The sequence below is a fragment of the Dromiciops gliroides genome, chromosome 2 (genome assembly GCF_019393635.1).
Source record: "Dromiciops gliroides isolate mDroGli1 chromosome 2, mDroGli1.pri, whole genome shotgun sequence".
NCBI classification, from domain to species: domain Eukaryota; kingdom Metazoa; phylum Chordata; class Mammalia; order Microbiotheria; family Microbiotheriidae; genus Dromiciops; species Dromiciops gliroides.
Window position 1 is genome coordinate 46,563,008 of NC_057862.1, and position 27,965 is coordinate 46,590,972.

The following is a 27,965-nucleotide window of genomic DNA, read 5'->3' on the forward strand; positions in this document are numbered from 1 at the left end:
GCAGCATCTGATCTCAGTATAAGCACATTCCCTAAGAAAATGAACTACATTCATGAACTGAATAAAGTATTCACTGCTTTAGTAATTGCGCTGCATCTTTACACCTGCTTTCCTGATTACCTGATGAACCCTTTATATTACAGAATAGTATATGCAACAATTAATCATTTTTGCTTTTGCTAAGTCGGGCTTTTGATTCTCCAAAATTTGAAGAGGATGAGAAAAGTAGACTCAATCATAAAATACTTAGCTTCTGTTAATACCTTCTAAATGCAAATTTAATGAACCCTTTTATATGCCTACTATGTGTAAGATGTATTGGGCACACTGTGTTAGATTACATTAGCTTTGGGGGTTGTTTTGCCATGAGACCGACACATATTGAGCTTATATTCCCCTGAACTCTCAGGTAATTTTCACATAAACTCTTATACGGATACAGCATAGATATTTTTTAATCCAATACTTTACATTTATTACAATTAGAGTTCATCCAATTAGAATTGATCCATTTTTCTATCCTGTCAAGATCCCTTTGGATTCTGTTTCTGTCATTTCATATTTTAGCTATTATACTTCCCCACTTCATGACATCCACAGATTTGGTAAAAGTACCATCTATGGCTATCCAAGACAGTAAGAAAAATGTTGAATAGAGGAGGGCCAGTAGAGACCTCCCTTGAGGTCAGCACTGATAGAAATAACCAGTGTGCTTGAGGCCTATTCACTCAACTAGAAAAGCCATCTACATTTCCACTTCCGATATTCTCCCTTCTACTACCATCACTCAGTAAATAGCCTTTCTTCCTTTGAGGTTCATTCAATCCAGATTTACCATTCAATGAAAATTCTAGTAGTTGCTATCTTCCAACTTCCAGGACATTCTCCTATGTGTTAAGTGCCTGGCTCACAATTATCTCTTCCCCAACTCTTGCTCTAATATTAGAGGAATTTAATATATGTATTTATGCTCCCTTAAACATGCTAACCTCACAGTTCCTCAACTTACTCTTTTCATGTAGAACCACAGAAATATAAATGCTTATTATATTATTGATTGACTTAGGCAGTTAGGTGTTTCAGTGGATAGAGCTCTAGGCCTAGGGTCAGGAAAACCTGCATTCAAATGGGGTCTCAGACACTCACCAGCTGTATGACCCTGACCAAGTCACTTAACCTCTGTTTGCTTTAATCTACTACAGAAGGAAATGGCAAACCACTCCAGTATCTTTACCAAGAAAACCCCATGGATAGTATTGGCATGCTATGGTTCACAGAGTCATGAAGAGTCAGACCCAACTGAATGAGTGAACAAAAACAATAACTTTAAAATCTCCAATCTAGAAACTGGAGCAGGAGATAAGGGAAAGGCCAAACTACAATAAAGAAATATTATGGCTTGAAAAAAGCCCAAGAGGTAAATCTAGAAGAAAATAACTTCCAGTAAGTCCAAGTAAAGACTCAGAGAAAAAAAAATTAATTGGACACAAAGATTGTACAAGTAATAGAAGAAATAAGTAAGAGGTTCAAAGTGTAATTTTTAAAATAACAATAAACATTTTTATTTAAAGTTTTGAGTCCCAGATTCTGTCCCTCCTTCCCTCCCTCTTCTCCCCACTCCCTGAGTCTGTAAACAATCAGATATAGGTTATACATGTGCAATTATGTAAGACATTATCATATTAGTCATTTCGTATAAGACAGCTTGAATAAAAGAAAAAAGTGAAAGTGAAAAATAGCATGCTTCAGTCTATGTTCCATCAATATCAGTTCTTTCTTTGGAGGTGGATAGAATATTTCATCAGTAGTCCTTTGGGATTGTCTTGGATCATTGGATTGTTGAGAATAGTTAAGTCATTCACAGTTTTCGTCAAACAGTATTGCTGTCACTGAGCATGACATTCTTCTGGTTCTGTTCACTTCACTATAAATCAGTTCATATAAATCTTTCCAGTCCTTTCTGAAATTATCCTGCTTGTCATTTCTTAAAACACAGTAATGTTCCATTACAATCATACACCACTATTTAGCCATTCCCCAGTTGATGGGCATCCTTTTGATTTCCAATTCTTAGCCACTACAAAAAAGAATTGCTATAAATATTTTTGTATAAATAAGATTTTTCCTCTTTTGGGGAATGTCTTTAGGATATAAACCTAGCAGTGTATATTGCTGGATCAAAGGGTATGCATAATTTGATAGCCGTTTGGGTATAGTTCCAAATTGCTTTCCAGAATGGTTGGATCAGATCACAGCTCCACCAGCAGTGGATTAGCGTACCAGTTTTCCTTCAAAGTGTAATTTTTAAGTGAAATGGAAGCTATGGAGGAAAGGAAGTTACATTCATGTACCATAATTCTACTACAGAAAGAGCTATTATAGAAAGCTCAGAAACAATTTTTACAGCTCATGTTTTTGATAAAGGCCCCATTTCTAAAATTATATAGAGAACTGAATCAAATATATAAGAATAAAAGTCATTCCCTAATTGAGAAATGGTCAAAAGATATGAATAGACAGTTTTCAGATGATGAAATTAAAGCTATCTGCAGCCATGTGAAAAAATGTTCTGTCACTGCTGATTAGAGAAATGCAAATTAAAACTACTCTTGAGGTACCACCTCACACCTGTCAGATTGACTAATATGAGAAAAATGGAAAATGGTAAATGTTGGAGAAGATGTGGGAAAATTGGAACACTTATGCATTGTTGGTTGGAGTTGTGAACTTATCCAGCCATTCTGGAAAGCAATTTGGAACCATGCCCAAAAGACTATAAAACTGCATATCCTTTGACCCAGCAATATCACTTACTAGGTCTATATCCCAAAAAGATCATAAAAAAGGGAAAAGGACCCACATATATAAAAATATTTATAACTGCTCTTTTTGTGGTATCAAAGAATTGGAAACAAGTTGTCATATATTAATGTAATGGAATATTATTGTGCTATAAGAAATGATAAGGAGGCAGATTTGAGAAAAACTAGGAAAGACTTAAATGAATTGATGCTGAGTGAAATGAGCAGAACCAAGAAAACACCGTACACGGTACCAACAACATTGTGTGATGATTGATTGTGATAGACTTAGCTTTTCTCAGCAATATACAATGATCCAAGAGAATGCCAAAAGACTCATAGTGGAAAATGTTCTCCACATCCAGAAAAAGAACTGTGGTGTCTGAATGCATATGGAAGCATGCTATTTTCACTTTTTTTGTTGTTTGTTTCTTCTTTCTTGTGGTTTTTCCCTTTTGTTCTGATTCTTCTCTCATAATGTGACTAATGTGGAAATATGTCTAACATGATTGTACCTTGATTGTAACCTATATCAATATTGCTTGCTGGCTTTAAGGTGAGGGAAGGGAAGGATGGAGAAAAATTCGTAACTCAAAATTTTACAAAAATGAATGTTGAAAACTATCTTTACATTTAATTAGAAAAAATAAAATAGTAAAGAAGAAAAAAGAGCTGCTATAAATATTTTAATATTTGGTCTTTTTCCTTTTCTTTGATCTCTTTAATGTATAGGACTGGTAGTAATATCACTGGTAAGCACAATTTAGAGACTCTGGGGCATCATTATAAATTACTTTTGAGCATGGATGGCATAATCTGTAGCTTTATGAACAGTGTGTTAATGTGTGAACAACCATGGTATATAAATATAATTGAATGTTAATTTGCTGTAATAAATTATGAAAGAAAAATTTCACAGAAAACTAGAAAAAAAATCTCATATGAACTGATGCAGAATGAAGTGAGCCGAACCAGGAGAACAATTTATACAGTATCAAAAATATTCTAGAGAAAGCTCTAGAAGATTTAAGAATTCTGCTTTATAAAATGACCATCTGTAATTCCAGAGGGCCAATGCTTGAAATATGCTATCGATTTCTTGGCATGGAGGTAATAAGCTTAAAATGCAAAATACCTTTTTGGTCATGGCCAATGTGAGAATTTGTTTTGATTGACCATGCACATTTGTTAAAATGTTTTTTTCTTTCTTTTCCTCACCCAATTTTTATAAGCATTTATTAAGGACCCCCTATTATGTCAGGCACTGTGCTTTACAGTTATTTTTTCATATGATCCTCACAACAACCATATGTGGTAGGTACTACTATTTATCCCCATTTTAAAGATGAGACTGAGGCAAGCAGAGGTCAAGTGACTTGCCCAGGGTCCCACTGCTAGTAAGTGTCTGAGGCTGGATTTGAACTCAGGTTTTACTGACTACAGGGAAAATACTCTATCCACTATACTATGCAGCTGCCTCTGATTTAAAGGATGGGAAAGGGAGAAAATAAATGCTCAATAATTTAAAAAATAAAAGTTTAAAAACAAAAAATAAAAATACAGTGAATTAACAGATTAAAAGAGAAGGTGGTTGCCCAAGAAATTGACACCCTAAAAATTATAACTGGCCAAAGAGAAAGCAGTAAGTCCAGGACAAAAAGAAACAGTACAATACAATCAAAAAAATTTTTTTAGATAGGGGGGGAAAGTATGTACTACCAAGAACAGCTAGGGGGCAGCTAGGTGGCACAGTGGGTAAAGCACCGGCCATGGATTCAGGAGGACCTGAGTTCAAATCTGACCTCAGACGCTTGACACTTACTAGCTGTCTGACCCTGGACAAGTCACTTAATCCTCATTTCCCTGCAAAAACAAAACAACAACAAAACAAAACAAAAAACCCAACCCCAAAACAAAACAACAACAACAACAACAACAAAAAGGATCTGTCAAGAACAGCTGATGTGGAAAAACAGGTTTGCGAGAGATCACCTAAGAATTAAGACTACCTGAAAACCATGACTTCCCCCAAAATTGATATATTTCAAGAAATTACAAATGAAAATTGCCTAGATTGCACCCCCCAAAAAAACCTGTTCCTGCTCTCAAAGAGCTGACAGTCTAATGGGGTTCTCCCCATGCAACTACTAATATGCAACTACTAATAAATATAAAGGATAGATTGGTGATAGTCTCAGAGAAACAGCACTGAGATTAAGGAGGACTGGAAGAGGCTTCTTGTACCAGGTGGAACTTTAGCTGAGACTTGATAAAAGCCTGGGAAACTAAAAGGCAGAGATAAGTAGGGCGTGTATGTGTTCTAGGCATAGCGGAAAGCAAATAAAAATGACCAAAGTTGGGAGGGGATATGTCCTCTGGGATGAACAGCAAGATGGCCAGTGTCACTGGATTGCAGAGTACGAGAAGAGGAAAATGAAGTGTCAAAAGACTGGAAAGAAGGAGGGAGCCAGATTATGATGTAGACATTTTGTTCAAGGAATTGAGATTAGAGAACATAAATTGGTAATGAACTCCATCATTATATCATTACTTCTTCCAACACTGTTAAATAGCATAGGAGTTGAAATGGAGAAGTCAGATGAGAAAAATAATTCATCTCCCTTTGAGCTTTAAACCCTTTGGTCATATGAACTCATTTGTATGTTAATCCCCAAGCATTTATTATATGTGTCTGCTATGTTCCAGGTACTATGGTAGGTCCTGGGATTTATAAATACAAAGAATGAAAAAATATCTGATGTCAAGCCAGGCAGAAATAAGAACATATGCCTTCATCTCCTCTTTGTAGAGGTGAGAGGACTGTGAGTTTGGAAAATTACATATTCTTTTAAGATTATATTGGCTAATTTTGCTGAACTATTTTTTTCTTCTTTTTTCAAGGAATGATTCTCTGGCAAAAGGGAAGAGAAAGGGAAATATTCATAAATTAATATATAAAAACAAATTATATAAATAGAATTTAATGTATATTAAGATATTTTAATTTTTGTTAAATGTTTCCTAATTACATTTTAAATTTTAGCATCCATTTAAAAAAATTTAGTTCAAAATTTTCTCCCTTTTCACCTCACAACCCATTGAGGCAAGAAATATATTGATTATACATCCGAAGTCATGTAAAACATATTTCCATGTTTGCCATGTTGCAAAAGAAAACATATACAACTTCCACCCCCCAAATGTCAAAAAGTATGCTTCAATCTGCACTAAGTTCATCAATTCTCTCTCTGTAAGTATGTAGCATTTTTTTTTTTATCATGGGTCTTTCAGAATTGCCTTGGATCATTGTCTTGATCAGAGTAGCTAGGTCTTTCACAGTTGATCATCCTTACACGATTGCTATTACAGTGTACAGTGTTCTCCTGGCTCGGCTCACTTCACTTTGCATCAGTTCATGTAAGTCTTTCCAAGTTTTTCTGAAACTGTCCTGCTTGTCATTTCCTAGAGCACAATAATACTCCATCACAATCATATACCACAACTTATTCAGTCATTCCCCAATTGATGGCCATCCCCTTAGTTTCCAATTCTTTGCCACCACAAAAAAAACCTGCTGTATTTTGTACAAATGGGTCCTTTTCCCTTTACTTTGATCTCTTTGGGTTACAGACCTAGTAGTGGTATTTACTAGGTCAAAGGATATGCAGTTTTATGGCCCTTTGGGCATAGTTCCAAATTATTCCCTAGAATGTTTGGACTAAATCACAGGTCCACAAATAGTACATTAGTCTCCAAATATTTCTACCTCCCTTCCAGCATTTGTCATTTTCCTTTTCTGTCACGTTAGCTAATCTGATAGGTGTGAGGTGGTACCTCAGAGTTGTTTTTATTTGGTTGTTTGTTTATTTTTTGCAGGGCAATGAGGGTTAAGTTCGGAGTTGTTTTAATTTGCATTTCTCTAATCAGTGATTTAGAGTTATTTTTTTCATATGACTATTGGTAATATTGATTTCTTTATCTAAAAACTACCTGTTGGGGCAGCTAGGTGGCGCAGTGGATAAAGCACCGGCCCTGGATTCAGGAGTTCCTGAGTTCAAATCCAGCCTCAGACACTTAACATTTACTAGCTGTGTGACCCTGGGCAAGTCACTTAACCCCGTTGCCCCAGGGGGGAAAAAAAAAACCAAAAAAACCCCCCAAAAACTGCCTGTTCATATTCTTTGACAATTTGTCATTTTGGGAATGGGTCTTATTTTTATAAATTCGACTCAGTTTCCTATATATTTGAGAAATGAGACCTTTATCTGAGAAACGTGATGTAAAAATTATTTCTTTCTGGGGCAGCTAGGTGGCGCAGTGGAAAAATGATTTCTTTCTTTCTAATTTCGGTTTGCATTAGTTTTGTTTGTGCAAAACTTTAATTTTATGTAATAAAAACTTATCCATTTTACCATCTGTGATCCTCTCTTCCTTTATCCATAGGTCTAACAGGTAGATTTTTCTATGCTCCCCTAATATACTTATGACCTCACCCTTTATGGCTAAGCCTGTGCACATTCTGACCTTATCTGGTGTATAATGTGAGATGTTGGTCTATGTCTATTTTCTGCTAAACTGCTTTCCATTTTTCCCCAGAAATATTTGTAAAATCATAGGTTCCTGCCCCCAAAATCTGGATCTTTGGGTTTATCAAACACTCAATCACTATGGTCATTTATTACTGCGTATTGTGTATCTAATCTGTTTCACTGATCCACTACTCTACAGCTTAACCACTACCAGCTTGCTTTGATGATTACCACTTTGTAATACAGTTTGTCATCTGGTACTGCTAGGGTACCTTCCTTCATATTTTTTCATTGATTCCCTTGATAGTATTGACCTTATGTTCTTCCAGATGAATTTTGTTATTATACATGAGAAAACTGAGGCAAACAGGGTTAAGTGACTTGCTCAGGGCCACACCGCTAGTAAGTGTCTACAGTCAGATTTAAACTCAGGAAGAGGAGTCTATCTGTGTTTCTATGTCTGTATCTATATCCGCATCAATATCTGTTTATGATCTAATGAGAAAGAATTGATTTTAATAGCTTTGCTACTTCAGTGGATCTATGATATCAACAGTGAGGGTATTGCCTAGCCATGATAAAAAACAAATACTGTCTACCTCCAGAGAGGGAACTAATGACCTGAGTGCAGACTGAAGCATACTTTTTTCATTGGGGGGGTAGGAGGGGGTGCAGGTTGTGTATGTTTTCTTCTTATCCTATGTGATTCTTGCCCATGTTCTTCATCAAATCCTCCAGAAGGGGTCCACTCTATATACTGAGGACTTTTGAGTAGATCTCTTGATATTTTGTGGATAATGATATAGAACACTTCCTGAGGCAGCTTTTAGATTCTTTTGGATTCATTTTGGCAGTTGGTTTATATAATTTAAAATTATTTAGGAAAAAGTGATAGTCTTTGTCAATGGCTACTATCCATTTCCCATTCTGGGACTTTTACAAGTTTAAATAAGTTAGGTTTGAGCATCCTCAATTGAATACTCAAATTGGTATTGATTTTCTTTTTTTTTCTTTCTTTTTTCTGGTGAGGCAATTGGGGTTAAGTGACTTGCCCAGGGTCATACAGCTAGTAATTGTTAAGTGTCTGAGGCCGGATTTGAACTCACGTCCTCCTGAATCCAGGGCCAGTGCTCTATCCAAGGCACCACCTAGCTGCCCCTGGTATTGATTTTCATGTTTGTTCTACTGTATATAGATTGCCAATAAAGAAATAAGCCCCATATTAGTATTCAGTTGTTTTCTGTCTTTAAAATGTTATATTTTGGGGGCAGCTAGATGGCACAGTGGATAGAGCACCGGCCCTGGAGTCAGAAGGACCTGAGTTCAAAAACCGGCCTCAGACACTTAACACTTACTAGCTGTGTGACCCTAGGCAAGTCATTTAACCCCAATTGCCTCACTAAAAAAATTTTTTTTAATAAAATAAAATGTTCTATTTTTGTGATATTAGTCAGTAGTCACCATTTCTAGTTCTTCCGACTCTCTTTGAAAAAAAGTGTTTGTGATATATAATAGCCATGAAGCTTCTGTATACCCTGTAACAGTGTTTTCCAACATATTTTTCACCATCATCCCCAGATTACTTTTGAGGTCTATTCCCACTGAATTTGTATGATCATGTGATTTTCTCTTTCAGTTTCTGGAGCCAAAAAAAATTCATTATTATGTAAGTTTCTGATGAAGAAAAATATAATTTAATCTTACTATAAATGTTTGGTTTCTGTGCTCAAAACCTATCATATGGACATAGGTGTTTCTTTGTCCCAGATTTGCCAGTACAATCCAGATTTTCATGAAAGTGTCATCTGATTGGCCCTTACCATGTAGCCTCTGAGGTTCACAGACCAGGGCACAATCCTGTCAGGTCTGACTCTATTCTGTGGTCTCCTTAAAATGTGGGTAGTGGGGTCCATTATAGAAAAGATACTAAATATATGATATAGATAGATATCAGATATATAAATATATTATATATATATATATATATATATATAATTTTACCCCTATAGAACACACCCAAGACAAAAGATTCAGAAAGCAAATATAGGAAATGAAATATTCAGTCTGTTGCAGTCCCCTATGGGCTGCTGAACAAGTATTTTGGATACATGTATTCACCTTGGATCTGTTAGAGATACAGATCTCCTGGACAGCTGGACATTGTTTTCCTTAGTCTTTCAGATAGAGGATCCTCCTCTTCGTGCTTTTTCCTCCAAAAAGCATGCTGTTGTGGAAATGATCTCCTACTGGATAGTTTGCATTTGCCCCAAGAACTCTCAGACTCATGGATTCAGCTGCTTATGTTGGAAATACCTATTTTTAGAATCACTGGTCCTTGATCTGAGCTTAGTGGGGGAAAATGAGGCAGGAGGCATCCAGGAGCTCAAGTTCCCACCTCAGGTCTGCCTAGGCAAGCACATGTCTTTTCTCATTTGTTTATGCTTTGAACTTCTATTAATTGCAGGGTGGGTAGAGGAGAGAGAAATCTCCTCCCCCTTGCTCTGAATTCAGGAAGAGCCCTTAAAGAGAAGGTCCTCAAAGATTGCTACCAGTTAGAAATTACTGTATTGTCTCAGCAAAGTTTATGTCCCTTAACAGTGCTCATTTAGCTCCTAGGGAGGCACCCCAGTTCAAGTCTGGTGTTCCTCTGATAACTCCTGTGGCAGAAATAATCCTTCACCTTACGTGGTACATTTAAGTAGGCATTTTGTCTTACTCATTCACTTTATCTGAGGGTAACTCACAGGATCCTTTTGGTCATTCATATTCCCTCTTTTAATTCATATCTCGTTGAGGAAGGTCCCTGATGGTTTGAAGGAGTTTTTAATTGCTTGTATTTATGTGTTTGATTTGAAAATGCTGGTTCTAGCCTGAATCTGTCAGGGAAAATGGCTCACGAAGACATGGTGCCTACTAAACCCTTTGGTCCTGGAGGAAGAAATCAAACAGAAGATCTTGGAAATTGACCTCTTAAGACTAGAAAAGGATACAGGAGATGTTGTTCATTCTTTCTTTCTAATTCAAGAGTATAACTCTGTGAGCATGAATCAGTACTTAGAGATTGTGCTAATAAAAAAAGCAAGAGGTCTCTGAAACACAGATGAATTAAATCTTTGTGCCAGGAGAATTTGCGTATTTAAGCCATTCACAGAGGTACAGGGTGCAATTGATGGAGTTAGCTGTGACTGACTTCCTTTGAGAAACTGCAATCTCATGCTGAGGCTATTTGAAGCATTCCTCATTTAAACTTGTGTGAAAAGTATGACAGCGGCTTTGATAAAGACGGGTATTTTAGTGGCAGAAACAGAAGAATTGATCGAAAATATACTGAAAGTGGAGAGAGCAACAAGAGAAGTTTCTTCTCCCATCCCCCAGATATTGCAGGAGGTCATAGTCAAAAGCAGGAGGCTCCTTTTTACCCATTCAGTCCAAAACTCATGGCCACCCAACGCTTGACGCCAGACGATGACAAACTGATTCCTTTTTACTCATGTGCAATGGCTTATGCCCATTCTTAACTGGACATAACAAATGGATTTACGGGCTTTCTTGTTAATAGTGCTCAAGGAATTTCTCTTTCTTAGTTTGGTCTGGAATACCACGTTGATCATGAGCAAGGCTAAGTTTATCTGTTTTTCGTGTTAATGGAATAAAATGTATTAATATGAACAGTGCATTTCATCTTCATTGGGTACACCTGGACATAGTAAGAAAATAAATGCATACATTTATTTACAGTAGTTACCATAGTCACAACAGAATATTTAAAGCAGTGAGAATGTTAGAAAAAAATGGGAATTAGGAATGCTCCTTGAATTTTGTCATGAGTCATCAACAGTGTTTTTAGTAGGAGAAAGAAGAAAGCCTGAGTCGACAGATAGTTGCCACTGGCATGTCTAAGGAATAGTCACAGGTAAGAAAGTAAAAAACAAGTGAGACAAAGAAAAAAGGGAGTAGAAAGAGGTACAGATGGTAGGAAGTGACATCACTAATTGCTTCAGATTACATTCATTTGTACTAGAACTATAGCTTTTCTCTATCATATTTTTGGTCCCCTTTTTTTACTACACAGAATGGAATTGATAGATTTTTTTCAGTTCAGTCTTTTCTATCTCACTACTCACTTTGCCAACATAGTCAGAAGATCCAGTCTATAAATGCCAACTTAATGTAGGCTTATAATACGCTCTTTGTAGCAAATAAGTATGAAGTAATTAAGAATTGAATCAAATCACTTTTTTAGAAAATAATTTTCCTACTAAATTAATAAATGATCCATCACATTGAAATCTAATAGGTTTGCAGTTGTTCATAATATCTTCATTTTTTTTTTTTGGTGAGGCAACTGGGGTTAAGTGACTTGCCCAGGGTCACACAGCTAGTAAGTGTCAAGTGTCTGAGGCCAGATTTGAACTCAGGTCCTCCTGACTCCAGGGCCGGTGCTCTGTCCACTGTGCCACTTAGCTGCCTCAATAATATCTTCATTTTTACTCAGTTTAAAAGAAAGCTTGCTGTTTCCAGACATACACTGCTATGAGTCTTTGTTACTAAATGTTTTACTATCAAGATTTTTTTCTTATGTAATTCAAGTTTTTGTGTTAATTTTATGGATGTCTTTTTCATATAATTTTTTATCACGACTCATTTCTTTTTAACTTTATTATTATAAACTTGATAAAATCAATAAACATGAACATTTTGCTATACAAAGAACAGAAAAATAGAATGATATATGAACCTACAAATCTCCACTACGTACAGTGATTTTTAGCTCTTCTGTTAGATTACGAGTAACTTGAGGTCACATAAGTACTTAATAAATACTTCTTGATCTGAAAAAAAAATGCTTTTTCCAGTTATTTGTGTCTACTGTTATAGCACTTCAAGATTGCATAAATAAGAAATTTTATGGAGTACAGAGCTTATCATTACACAGGATCCCAGAATTTCAGAGTTGGAAGGGATTTCAATGGCTATTGAGTCCAAACCACACTTGGAAAAAAAAAATCTTTCTGCAGTATACCTAATGAATGATCGATCATCCAACCTTTGTTTAAAAATTTCCAATGAGAGAAATCCCACTACTTAGTGATGCAGTCCTCTCCACTTCTAGTTAGCTCTAAATATGAGAAATTTATCCAAATATCAAACCTAAATTTGCCTCTGACTCTAATTTTGACCACTGACTAACTTAAAAAGTAGTGTTTGCAACTGATCTATTATATTTGTTTTCTGATAATAATCAATGGGAAAAACCAAAGAAAAGAACTCTTGGTAAGCCATTTTTTCCTGTTTTCCCTTGTCTTTTGGTTCTGCTCTAAATTCCTCTCAATACTGTCTGAACCTGTGAGCCAAACATCATCTCTTTTCCACATCAGCCCTTCACATACATGAAGATAACCAGTCTTCTCTTCTCCAGGCTAAACATCTCTAGTTCTTTCAGCCAGTCTTCATATGACATGAATCTGAAACATTTCACCATTTGTTTTGCCCTTCTCTGGACGTTCTCTAGCTTAGCAGTGTCCTTAGTAGAGTTTTATACACAAAACTAAATGCAGGTATGGTCTAACTCAGGTAGAGTACAATGAGATTCCCACTCCCCCATCTTCTGTTTGCGAAGTCAGGTTTTTTAACCTATTAGAAAGGCTTTACATTTATCCCTGTGGAATTTCATCTTATTAAATTTGGCTCACTATTTTATCCTGTCAGGATCTTTTTTGTATTCTTACCATTATGCATTTAACTATATGTATTTCTGTACTTTAAAAACATGAAATAAAATCCTGTGTAAGAATACAGTAAAATTACATTAGTAAATCTTTTACATAAATAAATCTGGACAGATAGGTTTTGTGAAATATATTCTCTATGCCAGAAAGATGGTTGAGTACAATCACATCAACTTCCTAGGCAGGAAAAGAAGCAGCACAGGAGTGTGCTATCACAAAGAGATGTCTATGAAATATTAATAGAAAAATATATACAAAAATGAATATGTGTACATATATAACCACTGATTATAACACTGTACACTTATTAGGGTGGTAGCAGTCACTGTTTCTTCATTTGCTCACATTTTGATGTTCTCAATGGTAGAAGTATTTTATAGCTCAGATTTTGGTTTTCATACCGACTTTGGGCCATTATATAGAAGTGCACTGCTAATTTTACATTCTGCATACCAGTTTACAATTCTCACAAGAAAACAGACGCACACTTTGTGTAGATACATCTATGTATGTATATAAGTTTCAGTGGCTTGAGAGCATCAATAAAAATCGGAACTATGATGTTCATATTCCTATATTATCGGCTTTTAAAAAACAAAGATGAAGATAAAGTCATTTTGTACTTCTATAGGGGAATCTTGAAACCTATATTTTAAAAAAATTGTACTTGAAGTTATATCTCGTGAAATTCATTAAATTTCTAGTGAAATGTGGAAGCAATTGAGACTGCGTAGTAGTGCTTCCTTGTTTGTTAATTTAAAAAATAAAAGTAAAACTCTGAGTTTAAGCAGCAAAGATTGCCAAAGAAAGTTTCACTATGTTGTCCTATGTAGAGTATATTTTGTTGTTTTTGTTTTGTTTTTTAATAAATTTTCATTGATGTCTTTTGCTTTCACATCTCCTAGATTTTCCCAGTGTATTCCCTCTGCCTACCCCAGAGAGACAAAGAATAAAAGAGGGAGTGGGCGGTGGGGGGGGGGGACAGTTCAGCAAAATTAACCAATACAATAAAAAGTTTTCCTGTTATATGTAGTTTGGGGAGTATATTTTAAAAATATAGGGGCAGCTAGGTGGCACAGTGGCTAAAGCACCGGCCCTGGATTCAGGAGGACCTGAGTTCAAATCTAGCCTCAGACACTTGACACTAGCTGTGTGACCCTGGGCAAGTCACTTAACTCTGATTGCCCTGCCCCCCCCAAAGTTATTCCTATGAGTGTTTTCTTCCTTATAACAGATGAGAAAATATTTAGAAGAACCAAATTATTGAATGAAGAAATGGACAGTTTTTGTACAAGAAAAAAAGATACTTGTATAGTAGGTAATTGAGAAATTGGGATATATTAAGGGAAATACATTAGGCATTGCATTACTTAGCTAGCTTTAAAAAGGAGGACATTTTGTTCCAATTCTAGACTAAACATAATGGATCTGTTGATCAGAAGGAAAAGTATGCATCTTAATGTGATTATAAAATCAACAGAAAGAACTGGAGATATGATTGTTGTAGTTTTTGAAGATATGGAGTAGGCCTAGGTCCTCTTGCTGCTGCTTTTTCTACCACTGATGGGTGGTGGGAGATAGCGCCCACCCAATTTTCAGACAGGTTCTGATGAAAGGATGCTGGATTGGGAATCTTAGGACCTGATTTCTCATTGGTTCTTTTTTACCAACTATGTGATTTTAGAGAAGTTAATGATTTAGGAGGGGACATGTTTCAATGGTTGACCTGTGGGATTAGAGTTGTATTGGCCCCAGAGGGTAGAACCAGCAGCAGTAAATGGAAGTTGCAAAGAGGTGACTTTAGATTTGGGGAGAGATGGAATAGAAAGTTAAAACAAGAGGCCTTGGAGCAGCAGCATGAAGGTGATGAAAAGATAATAGGAAATTCAGAAAATGGAGCTGGAAGGATGTGAAAGACAAACTTCATCTACTTCAAAAACTTGTCCATTTTCATCAAGGAAGAGGTTACCCTAGTTCACTGATGCCTGAAAGCCTAGTCTGAAAAAATTTCAACTGTTGATGCCAGTGCTAGTATATAGAATCTCAGAATTGGAAAGGGTCCCCAGAGGCCATCTGATCCAACCCTTAACCTGAACAAAAGTCCTCTACAACACACCCAAGAAGTGGTCACCAGCTTTTGCTTTTTTTCTTCCCATGGAAGAAAAGAGCCATTTCATTACACCAGTCCCAGTCTCTCTTCATTTCGCTATCTTGACTCCTTGATGAACCAGTTTAATTCTACATGCCCCTCTTCTCTTGAGTCCCTTACTCCCAAATTATATAACTGGTCTTGTCTTTCCATGTCTCATCCTTGGATTACCCCCATTATCCACTGCCTACGTAGGTGCTACTAAGTGAAAGTGAAGAGAATCACAAAACATGCTGACTGGGTCCAATACAAGTTTATGTTACATAACCTCAACTAGGAGTTCATTGCTGCAATGCAATTCTTTCACACCTCCTTCATTAATTCACTACCCTATTCACTACAATGGCTCTTCCAACCCTTTTCATCCTTCCACAATCCTCTGATGTCTCCCTCTCCTCTTGCCCTCTCAGCTGAGAACTTTGCCTCAAAAACACTGAGGCCAGTCTCCAAGGATTCATCTTCTCCCCTCCTTATCTCACATCATAGAGCTGCTCTCTGCCACTTTCCTCCATCACCCTGTGTCACATGAATAAGTGGCCCTTCTTGCCCAGGCTAAGCCCTCTACGTGTACAAATGATCCCATTCCATCCTATCTTTTCCAACAGATTGCCTCCATCCTTACTCTCTCACTTATCATCAATTTCTCTTTGTCTACTGGCTGCTTCCCTGCTGCCTACGAACATGTGTATGTCTCCTTCATTCTCCAGAAAATCCTCGCTGCATCCTTCCATCCCTGCTATCACCCTTCATCTCTTCTGTCTTTTGTGCCTAAACTTATGAAGGCTATCTACAGTAAGTACTTCTGCTTCCTTTCCTTTGACATTCTCCTTCAGTCTCTGTGGTTGGCTTCTAACTTGGTCACTGCACCAAAACTTCCCTCTCCATATTTTATAACAGTCTCTTTAATTGCCAAATGTAATGGCTTTTTTCAATCCTCGTAACTCTTGATCTCTCTTTAGTCTTTCACAATATCAGTCATTCTTTTCTCCTTGATATTCTTGTCTCTCTGGGTTTTTATGACACTACTGTATCTGGGTTTTGTTCTTACATTTTTGATTGCTCTCCTTCTCAGTCTTCTTTTCTGGATCTTCATTCAGGTTATACGACTTTGGGTATGCCAGAGGATTCCATACTGAGCCCTCTTCTCCCTTTATATTATTTTCTGGGTGATCTCCTCAACTCCCATGGATTTCATTACATCTGTGTTGATGATTCCCAAATCATACAGCCCTAACCACTGACTGACCTCCAGATTTACATTTCTAGATCCCATGAAGCACTTGAACTGCATGTCCAGTAGACATCTTAAACTTAACATGTCCAAAACTGAACTCATATCTTTTCCCTAAATCCTACCCCCTTCCAGACTATTATTGTTAAGGGCACTACCATCCTCCTAGTCACCAAGGCTGGCAACCTTACACTTGGACTATTGTGGTAAAAATTATTTGTGGTAAAGATTAATATTTCTGTTTTTAGCTAACTCATTTGGGAGGGGCCATACCTGGCCCACCCCGAGGTTACAAAGGCAGCTTTTTGAAGGACCTCCCCTTTTGGGGGAGGGGAGATTGAACGCTCCCGGAAGGGAGGCAAGCTGTTTCCGGAATGCAAGGGTTTTTCCGGAATTCGGCCTTTCGGCTTGGGCCCTTGTGGTGGTGGTGCACGGCGTGTGTTTGTGCTCTGTCTCAGGCGACTGCTGTTTCTGGTCAGCAACTGTAAACTTTTCAGCTTAATAGAAAACGATCTGGGGATTGCATAGGCTAAGTTTAGAGTTAAGAATATCTATCTGGGAGATTGGTTTCTCAGAGCCACTCTCTCTGTGCCATGCCTTTCTCCTCAAGTCCAAGTCCAAGGACTTCTTTCATGGTTTCCCTTCCCTTCCCTTCCCTTGCCCCTAAATAAACTACCATCTTGTTCTAAAAAAAAAGAAAAAGAATATCTATCTGTATTTCCATTTTCCTATTTCCTTATCTTTGATTTTTATTAATTTTACCTTTGTTGTTTAATTAATTCCCAAGTAATAAAATCTGATCCTTTTGTGAACTAAAGCTTAGAGGCTCCTTTCTTATTGGCCTGGGAGAAATATCTAAAAAGGGCAGTTCAGAGGGGAGAATAAACCTTAAAGGTCCCTCATATTTCTGGGACCCCAACATTAAGGTGAGTCACCCAAATAACACTCCGTATATCAAATGTTGGCCTTCACACTATTGTAATAGATTGCCAGTTGGTCTGCTACTAGGAGTGCTATTTAAGGGAGTATACATGAACATCCATATTCACTTAATGATAATTGACATTTATATGGTATGAGCAAAGACAATGAGAGGAATTTACCCATTAACCTAAACTTAGAATTTCTTTTACTGTCTTGGATTAGATCTTGGCCTGGGTCCATATTTAAGATAGATTTCCCACACTGATTGATTTCTGGACGAGGAAGTAGAAAAGAAGAAAAACCTTGGTTCTACCACAATAATTAATTATTATCAGACAGAAATAATCATTTCTCAACAACCCTGAGTTCTTTTACAAATTCCATAGAGTGGCTTCTATTTCCTTTTCAAGAGAATTTCTAAAAAAAACTACCTTAATGCTAAAGGTATCTTTCATCTCACCATTTGTTTTTAAAGATGATAGCCATCCCACCAGAAGGAAATACTTTTTCTTTCAACCCTTATGGATCAATTGTTATATACATCTTAAGGCCCCCCCAAAAACCCCAAAACACTAACTATATGGTAATGGAATATTACTGTACTATAAGAAATGATGAGCAGGCTGATTTCAGGAAAACGTGGAAAGACTTATATAAACTGATGAAAAGTGAAGTGTTCTCACTTGTACACAGTAACAGAAATACTATATGATGTTCATCAACTGCGAATGACTTAGCTATTCTCATCAATACAACAATCCAAGACATTTTCAAAGTACTCATGATGAAAAATGATATCCACTTCCAGAGGAAGAACTGATGGAGTCTGAATGCAGATAAAGCATACCATTTTTCACTTTCTGTATTTTTTGTCTTTTTTTCCCTTTGTATCTGTGTCTTCTTTCATAACATGATGATTGAACATATATAATCTGTATCAAATTGCTTACCATCTCAGGGTGGAGGGTTAGGAGGAGATGTAAGGGAAAGAGAGAAAAAATTTGGAACTCAAATTTTTTTTTTAAGTGAATGTTAAAAAATGTTTTTACATATAACTGGGGAAAAATAAAAAATAAAAATATTATTTAAAAAACTAAAGTATAAGGGAAAACAAAGGCAATGTGACATAAAGGAAAGAACACCAGGAAAATGAAAATAAAATAGGCAAAAAAGAACACTGGACAGAAGACATGATTTCAGATCTGTTTCTGCTACTTGCTGTGCAACTTTGAGCAATTCAACATTTTTGAGCCTCAATTTTAAAATTTATATATTTGTACTACCTGTCTTACATTTTTTTTGAAAATAAAAGATAACATATCCCAGTTTTATGACCATAAAGTACCATATAAATGTGAGTTGTTATTAATTGCAATATGCAATGAATAGGCTGGGGCTTACTGGGAAGTTAGCTCCAAGATTAGAACTATATTAAGTACTCAGATCATTCAACAGTTAAGACATTGGTCATGTCTGAATGGGCCTCTGACTCCACAGTGGTATATCTTTTAATGCCCTTAGGTGACAAGGAACCCACATCAAAAGAGCCAGAAGCTTCCAAGTAGCTGCTCCAGTGGTAACTTGGTTTTAACCCTTGCCCCCAGGTCACTTAAGTTTTTTGGACAATCCACTTGCCTTTCACAGAAAGAACTAGCCTAACTAAAGGGGTGGAATTGGGGAGCTAGGGGAGATTCTGATACTTTCTACTATTTCTCTGTTGTGTTCTTTGACTCACTAATTATTTAGGATTTAATTATGTAATCATCAGTTTATTTTAAACATTTCTTCCAAGGCCCTTTATGAATATAATTTTATTCCAGCATTATCAGTTAAAGGGTTTTGGTTTTTTTTAGAATTTCTGCTTTTCTACATTTGTTTCTGAGATTTTTATGAAAGCACATGATCAATTACTGAAAAATAAGTAAAGTTCTTTCTAATCCCATTCATTAATTACCAGATATTTTTCTAAACTTTCTAATAATTCTAAATAACTTCTAATAGTTCTAAATAATTTTTCTAAAATTCAGTTTAGGACCTTAACTCTTTCCTTGTTTACTTTTTCTTTAGACTTGTCTAGTTCTGAAAGGGGTACACTGAAGTGTCCCTCACTATTGTTTTACTATTTTTATTTACTATTTCTCCATGCAATTCATTTAACTTTTCATTTCAGTATTTAGATACTATGGTGTTTAGTGCATCTGTATTTCTATTGATCGATCATCTGTGGTTCCTTTAAGCATAATGTTGTTTTCTCTTTTGATCATGTCTGGTTTTGCTGTTGTCTGAAAATCTTGACTATTTCTTGCTGTATTTTCATGACTTCATCCTGTTTGCATCCATGGTTATGTTTTGTTTGTTTGTTTGTTTTTTGGTGAGGCAGTTGGGGTTAAGTGACTTGCCCAGGGTCACACAGCTAGTAAGTGTCAAGTGTCTGAGGCCAGATTTGAACTCAGGTACTCCTCATTCCAGGGCTGGTACTCTATCCACTGTGCCACCTAGCTGCCCCCATGGTTATGATTGTTAATTGTATATTTCTCTCTGTCCTGTCCTCTTTAATTTTTTTTCTCCAACCCCACCCCTCTCTTTACAAAGAAAAAAATGTTGAAAGAGGAGTTTGCTCAACAGTAGTGATCTTTAATTAGATCATTCTGTTTATTTCTGCTCCATTATTCCTCTTCTCTTTCCCTTTGCTCTACCCACTGAACACAATTTTCCCTTCACATTCCATCCTCTACTGTTGTAGTTTATTTTCCGTGTAACTGTTCCATCACCTGTCTTGCCCTGCTTGCTAGTCTCCTCCAACCCTGTTCTTACATATTTCATAGTTGAGTTTAATGTATTTCTACACTATACTTTTGAGATATGAGTGTTTAACCTTCCTTTGTCCAGTTCAGATGAAAGTAAAGTTGATGGGATGCCTATTCCCATTCCTTTTTTTCTGTGCTTATAAATTTTTTATCACATGCACTCCTGTTATGTGACATAATAAGATTGCACCATTTATTCCTTTGTTCCCAGTTTATTCCCCTTTCCCTCTCATTTCCTTCCCCTAAGACCATTGAAATCAAATAAATCACCTCAGGTTCCTCTCTCTGTCATATTCTACTTTATGAACCTTAAGGTTCTAAAAGTACACTTGTTTAGAATGTAAACAGCTCAACACAAAGTTTTTAAAAAATTGATGTAAAAATTTGTTTTTACATGTAATTTGGAAAATAAAATTCTAAACAGAAAAAAGAAAGTACACCTCTAAAACTGACTAGCTCTACAACCGTGAGCAAGTTAACCTCTCTGAGTCTTAGTTTATCTCATGTGTAAAATGGATATATAGTACCTCTAGTAACTACCTCAAAAGATCATTGTGAAGATAATATATGATGGTAATGTTTTACATAATTGCACATGTAAAGCCCTTATCTGATTGCTTATCACTTCAGGGAGAAGGGAGGGAGGGAAGGATAGAATTTAGAACTCAAAACTTTAAATAAAAATATTTATCAAGGGGCAGCTAGGTGGTGCAGTGGTTAGAGCACTGGCCCTGGAGTCAGGAGGACCTGAGTTCAAATTTGGCCTCAGACACTTGACACTTACTAGCTATGTGACCCTGAGCAAGTCACTTAACCCCAATTGCCTCACCAAAAAAACCCAAACCAAAACAAAAAACTGTTTGGGCAGCTAGGTGGTGCAGTGGATAAAGCACTGGCCCTGGATTCAGGAGTACTTGAGTTCAAATCTGGCCTCAGACCCTTGACACTTACTAACTGTGTGACCCTGGGCAAGTCACTTAACCCCAACTGCCTCACCAAAAAAAAATTATCAAAGTGAGAAAAAAAAAGAATGTAAACAGTTCATCACCTCATCACCCTGAACTCCCTTCCGATTTATTTATTACATGTAATTTAATTTCCTGTCATTCTCTTGGCTCCCAGCTTTGCATCTCAAAGTTTCTATCCAGTTCTGTCCCTTACCTCTGGAATTCTTGAAAGTTCTAGATTTCATTAAAGGTTCATCCATATTTCCTTTGTAGTATTACACTTAATTTTGTGAGAAATCCATGGAGATTAATGAGTCACACTTTAGTGTTATGAATGATCATATAACCTTCCAAAGCAAAACCCTAAAACCTGAACTCAGCGTTCATTTATATTTCCCTTGCAAGAATGAGCCATTGAAGAATAGCGTCCCCCTAAGGGTGTGAGCACAGGTTGAGGAGGCTAAATTTTGTCCCTATTAGGTGAAGGGAGGAGGTGGTGAGTAAACAATCATATGCCACAGTAATGCCCAGCTTTACACCAAAAATACACATCTTCCTCATCTTTATCTCTCAGAATCCTCGTCTTTCTTCTAGACTGAGCCCAGGGGCCACATGCTTCATAAAACCTTCCCCTAACCTCCTACCACATTGTATAATGGATTTAGAGCTAGCAGGAACTTAGAAGTCATCTACTTTGGCCCCTCATTTTCCAGATGAAGAAACTGAAATCCAAAGAAGTTGCGGTTTTTTGGTTTTGTTTTGTTTTGCTTTTGCTCAAGACTAAACACATTAATAAATGGTGGATCCCAGACTAAAATAAATATCCCCATGGATAAACATCTCTCAAAGGATACTGAAAAGAAGCAGTCAGGTATCTGGAAAGCTAGGAGAGAGTAATGTTGTGAAAGTTTATAGAGAAGAGTATGCAGTGAGAGAGTGGTTAGTGTGTGTCATTCTGTGAAATATTTCTCTAACAGAATCATCAGGAAATTCTCCTGTATAGCTCAACTCAACCTTTGTGGGCACTGGTCACAAGTCAGAGGTAACTTCATTACAGTAGTGCAAAAAGAAAACCCACAAAGGGGCTATTGTGACTCCCAAGTCCATGAAGTCCTTCAGTGATCACTTCTAAGTGTTTCAGTTTCACCATCTTCATATTGCCCTGCACTAGGATCAATTTTGAAGGATTGTAGTATGAAATTCCTAGAACAGTACACATAGTCATATCAGTTTCTAAAAATGCATTTCAAAAATTCTTTTTCTATGGCTACTTTCCTTCATTAGTGTGAATAATTAATAATTGACAGTACTTATTGAAAGTTAAATAATACAGTAGAAATAGTATGGTTTGTAGAAACACCTAGATTCTGTTCTCAGCTCTTACAGTAATTAGCTCTGTGATCTTGAACATGTGACTTCATTTCACTGGTGTGGGGGCCAAATTTAATATATGAAGAGTTAATTGGGTGGCTCGCCTAAATATTGGGGTCCCGGAGATAATGAGGGACCTCTAGGTTTAAAGCTCCCTCCCTTCAGAAACTGCCTTTTTAGATATTTCTCCCAGGCCAATAAGAAAGGAGCCTTACAGCCTCTGTTCCACAGATGTTTTATTAGGGAGAATAAAGTAAACAGCAAAGGTGAAATTAATAATAAAATCAAAGACAAGGAAATAGGGAAAAAGCAATACGGATAATTCTCCTAGCTCTAACCTAAGTCTATTCAAAAGAGCAGAGTACCTTATACCTTACCACGTGGCGCTTGTAGCTTCAATGGAAAGCACAACTTACAACCAGCCTTGAATGACTCGGCTGCTGCTGCTCCTGCTCACGCCACTGGAAGGGAGGGAAGAAGAGAGCAAACTCCAGAAGAGACTGACTCCCCTCAGCGAGCATCTAATTATCCTCCCCCAAAAGGAGAGGTCCTTCAAAAACTGTCTATGGAGAGAAGCTTCTCCTTCTGACCTCAGTAGCACACATCATAACTTCAGGGCGGGCCAGGTGGGGCCCCTCCCAAACGAGTCGGCCGAAATCTCATTTTACCACACCGGATATCAGCTTCCTCATTTGTAAGGTGCAGGGATTGTACTAAATCAGTGTTTTTTAAACTTTCTTCACTTGCAACCCCTTTGCATAGGAGACATTTTTACACAAACCCAGGTTTTTACTGTTGACAAATTTTTTATGACTCCTGCATTCAGTTTCACGATCTGTCTCATGTAAAACTATGTGTGGTATTTTAAATTTTTTAAAAAATCAGTGTGAAAAATAATGATGAGCAGGAGGAATTACATGAACTGATGCTGAGAGGAGCAGAACCAAGAGAACATTGTATACAGTAACAGCAACATTGTGTGATAAACAATGGTGTTAGACCTGGCTCTTTTTAGCAATGCAATGGTCCAAAACAATTTCCAAGAATTTCATAATAGAAAATGTTCTCAACATCCAGAAAAAGGAGTTGTGGTTTATGAATGCAGATTGAACCATACTGTCTCTACTTTGGGGCTGTTTTTTTTTCTTCTTTTTTGAGGTTTTCCCCATGTGCATTGACTCTTCTGTCACAATACGACTAAATGCAGAAATAAATGTTTGGTGTGATTGCACATAAAAAACCCCACAACTATATGTGGTTACATTATTTCTGTCCCAAGTTTAGGGAAAATTAGCTGGGGTTTCTAATATATTTGTTACTTATAAATTAGAAGCTTTAGCACCAGTTTGGGGCATGAAGCATTTACTAAAGTATATTAGATATACTTTAAAAATAAAGAGAGAACACTTGGCTCAGAAAGTTAAGCCTATCTAGCTACCACAAGTATGTCCCATAGCCTGTCTGAGTGTGTAAGCTTCCTCTCGGTCCAGAGGAGAGGTGGCCCTTCCACACTGCTCAAAGCTATTGGCTAGCATAACCCAAATACATTGGTTCACTGGACTTGAGGACAGCCCATGAGCAGAATGTGCTGAGGTCAGAGTTAAGAGAACATGCCCCCTGAGGGCCAGGTTCTCAAGTATTATGGCAATCAAGTCAACTTTAGGTGAGTTAATCAGCAGTCAATCCAATCAATTTCAATACTATCCTCTTGGTGGCCTCTGGGCATCCCCAAACCCATTATTTTCTCACAATCCCATATGGGGTTGTGACCCACAGTTTAAGAAGCTAGGTACTAGATAACTTCCAATGATCCTTTCAATTCGAATATGGGGTTTTGTGATATTTTTCTTTCCTTTCTCTCATAATTTTGTTATGATTTTCTTAAGCAACTCCTGCTTTCATATAGTGTTCCTCTACTCCTGATTCCTAGCATTGTATCTGAAGCTTACCACCCCCCCCCCAAAAAAAATCTGTGCTGTAGAATAGAGGTTCTTAACCATTTTTCAGTATCATGGACAATTCTAGTACTAAGTCTAGGGAAGCCTATGCACACTTCAGAATAATGTTTTTAAATGCTTTAAATAAAATACATAGGATTGCAAAGGAAACAAATTTTGAAATAGTTATTACAATTTTTTTTAAATGACAAATTCATGGACCCTAGGTTAAGAACCCCTGTTCTAGAAAATGTGAGTCTGAAACTGAAGGTCCTGAAAACTGAGCCAGGATAAAGTTTTAGACTATGTCACGTGGTACCCTGTTCCTTATCAAATGCAGTAAATATAAAGTTCTTTTGGCACTTGGGGTTTAGGGATTATATGGATTTGTCAAGTGGTTAGTCATCAAGTTATTTTTGCTACTTTCTTCTATGCTATTTTCCTCTGACTCAGGGTGTTTGTAGCAGGTGTGTGCATTTTTATTGTCATTTTGTAAAAATAAAGTGCTATGTTTTCTTTAAAGCATCTGCTATGACATAAAAAGCATGTGACTAAAGCTAACTTACCTATCACCTTACCAGTCAAGGGTATGGCATAGGAACTCACAAGAAATGTTGTCCAAGGAATGGGATGTGAATAATAATGCCCCTGGCCTCAGACTAAGGAGAGACTTAAGTATCATAGGTTTCACTGTGACTTGTTAGAGTGTGATGCGTTCCTGGAATATGACAATTAAGATATATGCCCTATTCTAAAGAAATTAGATAAAAATAATAGAAGGAATATACCTGTGTGGAAATCCAAACACTTGGTCTTTGGGGTACAGAGAAGACACAGTGGAATATTTAAGAATCAGTAGAGGAGTAACAGAAGCAATATTATTTTGGGAGTCTATCCAGTCAAGAGGAGAAAATGGCTGATGAGTTTTGGAATGATATCTTAAAGCTGGTATATGAGGCAGGATCTAGTAGTGTTAGAAGTGTTTAAAAGCAGAGACCTGAGAAATTCAACTTCCTTTCTGGTAATTTTATGGAGAGAGTAATGAGGGGGACTGCTACTTATATTTGATTCTGAGTAATACGGACAAATAGGCTGCCCAAATAAAATTGACAGGAAATGAAGGAACAAGTGACTAGACCGATAAGTGAGGGAATGCAAGTCTAATGTGTATCCTAGATTTAGGGAAAGCAGATTTCAGAGAATTCACAGGAGGAGAGGTAGGATCACACAGCCTACAATTTTATAAGGGGATGTAGGTTGAAGGAACAAAATTGTGACAGTTACATTGAGGAAAAACAAAGGAAGTTGTTTAAAGATATGAATGTGACTACAAAGAGAGCTCATCAGGTAACTCTAATCTTAAAAAGACACATAGAGGAGATGGAAGTCAAGGGTTTGGGTGAATATAAAAGAATATCATGGTTCTGTAAGAAAATGCCAGGAACAGAAAAATGAAGTGGAAGATTGTGATGAATGCGAAAGACCAAAGAAGAGTTGGGTTTTTTTAAGCTATGTTGGTGACAAGAGGATGTTCAAAAATGGGTAAAAGTGTAGCCTGAGATGGATGGGATAATGGTAATAGATGACAGAAAGAAGGTAGAGCTACTCAGTCCCTGTTTTGCTTCTTTTTTTATGAAGCTGAATGATCTTCACTCTGGGAGGTAAAGAACAAAAATGGTTAGGAGGGAACTGAAACTCAAGCAACAGCCAGAAGTAGCTGCTTTCAATGAATTCAAGTCCCCACACCTAGGTGACCTACATCTCGACTTACTGGAAAGGAACTTTCAGGTGCGACTACTGAACTGCTATCAGAAATTGTTGAAAAAATCATGGGGAAGGGGGGAAATGATACAGGACTGGAAACAGGTAAATGTACTGATTATATAACAGAAAGAAGGTAGGCTGTTGAGTCTCACTGAATTCTGGAAAAATTGTAGAATAGATTATTAAAGAAATGGTTTATGAGTGAAAAGTCAGCATTACTTAGAGCCAGCTTGAATTCATTAGACAATATTGGCCTAAGTTCCTTTTTAAATAGTCATAATAATTAACCCTCACATATAGTGCTTTAAGGTTTTTGAAGTGCTTTACTTATTTTATCTCATTCGATCTTTATACTAACCCTACGTGAGAAAATAATTAATTGATAATGAATTTCTTGGGGGGGGGGGACCAGAGATCATTTTCAAGCCTTTCTCCCCCCCCCACTCCAGAAAGTCCAGTTCTTGAAGAAGTTGAAATTTTGTCTGGGACAAGGGAAAGGGAACAAAAGAAATGGAGATTGATTCTTTAGTCTAGCTGAATGAACTGATAGGATTAAACCACACCTAGATACTGGACTTTGTTTGCCCTTCAGCAAGGGTCTCCTCCATTGGTTCATCAGGTAGAGTTCATTTTTATTTGGACCATCCTCAAGTCATGTCAACCAGTGGAACTGAATGACCCTAACCAATTAGCTTCCATCAATGTATATTGCCTATATCAAAACCCTTGACCACACCAGGGTCAGGGGCTCTCTTGGTGTGGGCTCTTCCTCCTAGGACATGGTAGGTTTTGTAGGTCTTCTGAACACTCCTTGAGACCATGTGCTGTCTCTCTGAGAAACAACATGGGTCTGGGGCTTTTTTCCTGCTTGTGCTAACTATTACACAGTCAGTTCTTTACTGGTATATATGATATTAATGAATAATAAATGCTTACTATCAAAACGGGTACAAGAGCAATTAATATATAAATAGCAATTGATTTATAAAATACAGTTTTAGTGATAATTTTAAAAAACACACCTATGGGTCTCCCAAATTAATGTCGTCCCACCCGCCTACCCACCCTCCAGTCCTTTACCCACACTACCCAGTCCCGTGCCCTTGCCTTTCTTCTCTCACCCCGTCCACCTTCTGGCCTACTGATCCCATGCAGACATGTCAGAGAGTCCCGAATACAGGTCCTTCTTCACTGTCGTGGGTGCTTCAGCCTCCATGGCCTTCAATGCTCTTGGTGCGGCTTATGGCACAGCAAAAAGTGGCACTGGTATTACAGCCATGTCAGTCATGAGACCTGAGATGATCATGAAGTCAATCATTCCCGTCGTCATGGCTGGTATCATCGCTATCTATGGTCTGGTGGTGGCTGTTCTCATCACCAACTCTCTGACACTGGGAATCACCCTGTTCAAGAGCTTCCTTCAGCTGGGAGCAGGCTTCAGCGTGGGCCTGAGCGAGCTGGCAGCTGGCTTTGCCATCGGCATTGTAGGTGATGCTGGCGTTCGGGGGACAGCTCAGCAGCCCCAACTATTTGTGGGGATGATCCTGATTCTGATCTTCGCTGAGGTGCTTGGCCTGTACGGCCTGATTGTGGCCCTAATTCTCTCTACAAAGTCAACCCTCTTTTCCCCTTCTTCCCAGTGCCCTGCTCCACCCCCACTCACCCCTGCAGCCACAGAGTATGATGTAAAGACCTGTCTTGAACCACCCCATCCCTCCCAATTTGCTCCAGAACTAATGGCCTGACACTTGGTGCAATCATCTGGTCGGTAGTTGG

At 37.4% G+C, this 27,965-nt stretch overlaps 2 protein-coding genes across 2 annotated transcripts in view; both read left to right on the plus strand.

Moving 5' to 3' along the window:
* Window positions 1–27,965, plus strand: part of REC114 (REC114 meiotic recombination protein) — a 129,453-nt gene that overhangs the window by 70,482 nt on the left and 31,006 nt on the right. The window lies entirely within an intron of this gene.
* LOC122741417 (V-type proton ATPase 16 kDa proteolipid subunit-like) lies at window positions 27,347–27,934 on the plus strand. The gene has a single exon (XM_043984883.1). The coding sequence runs from the start codon at window positions 27,347–27,349 to the stop codon at window positions 27,932–27,934; it is 588 nt and encodes a 195-aa protein (XP_043840818.1).

What these genes read in the sequence shown, in the direction of transcription:
- LOC122741417 (XM_043984883.1), top strand. Translation starts at nt 27,347, where the DNA reads ATGTCAGAGAGTCCCGAATACAGGTCCTTCTTCACTGTCGTGGGTGCT.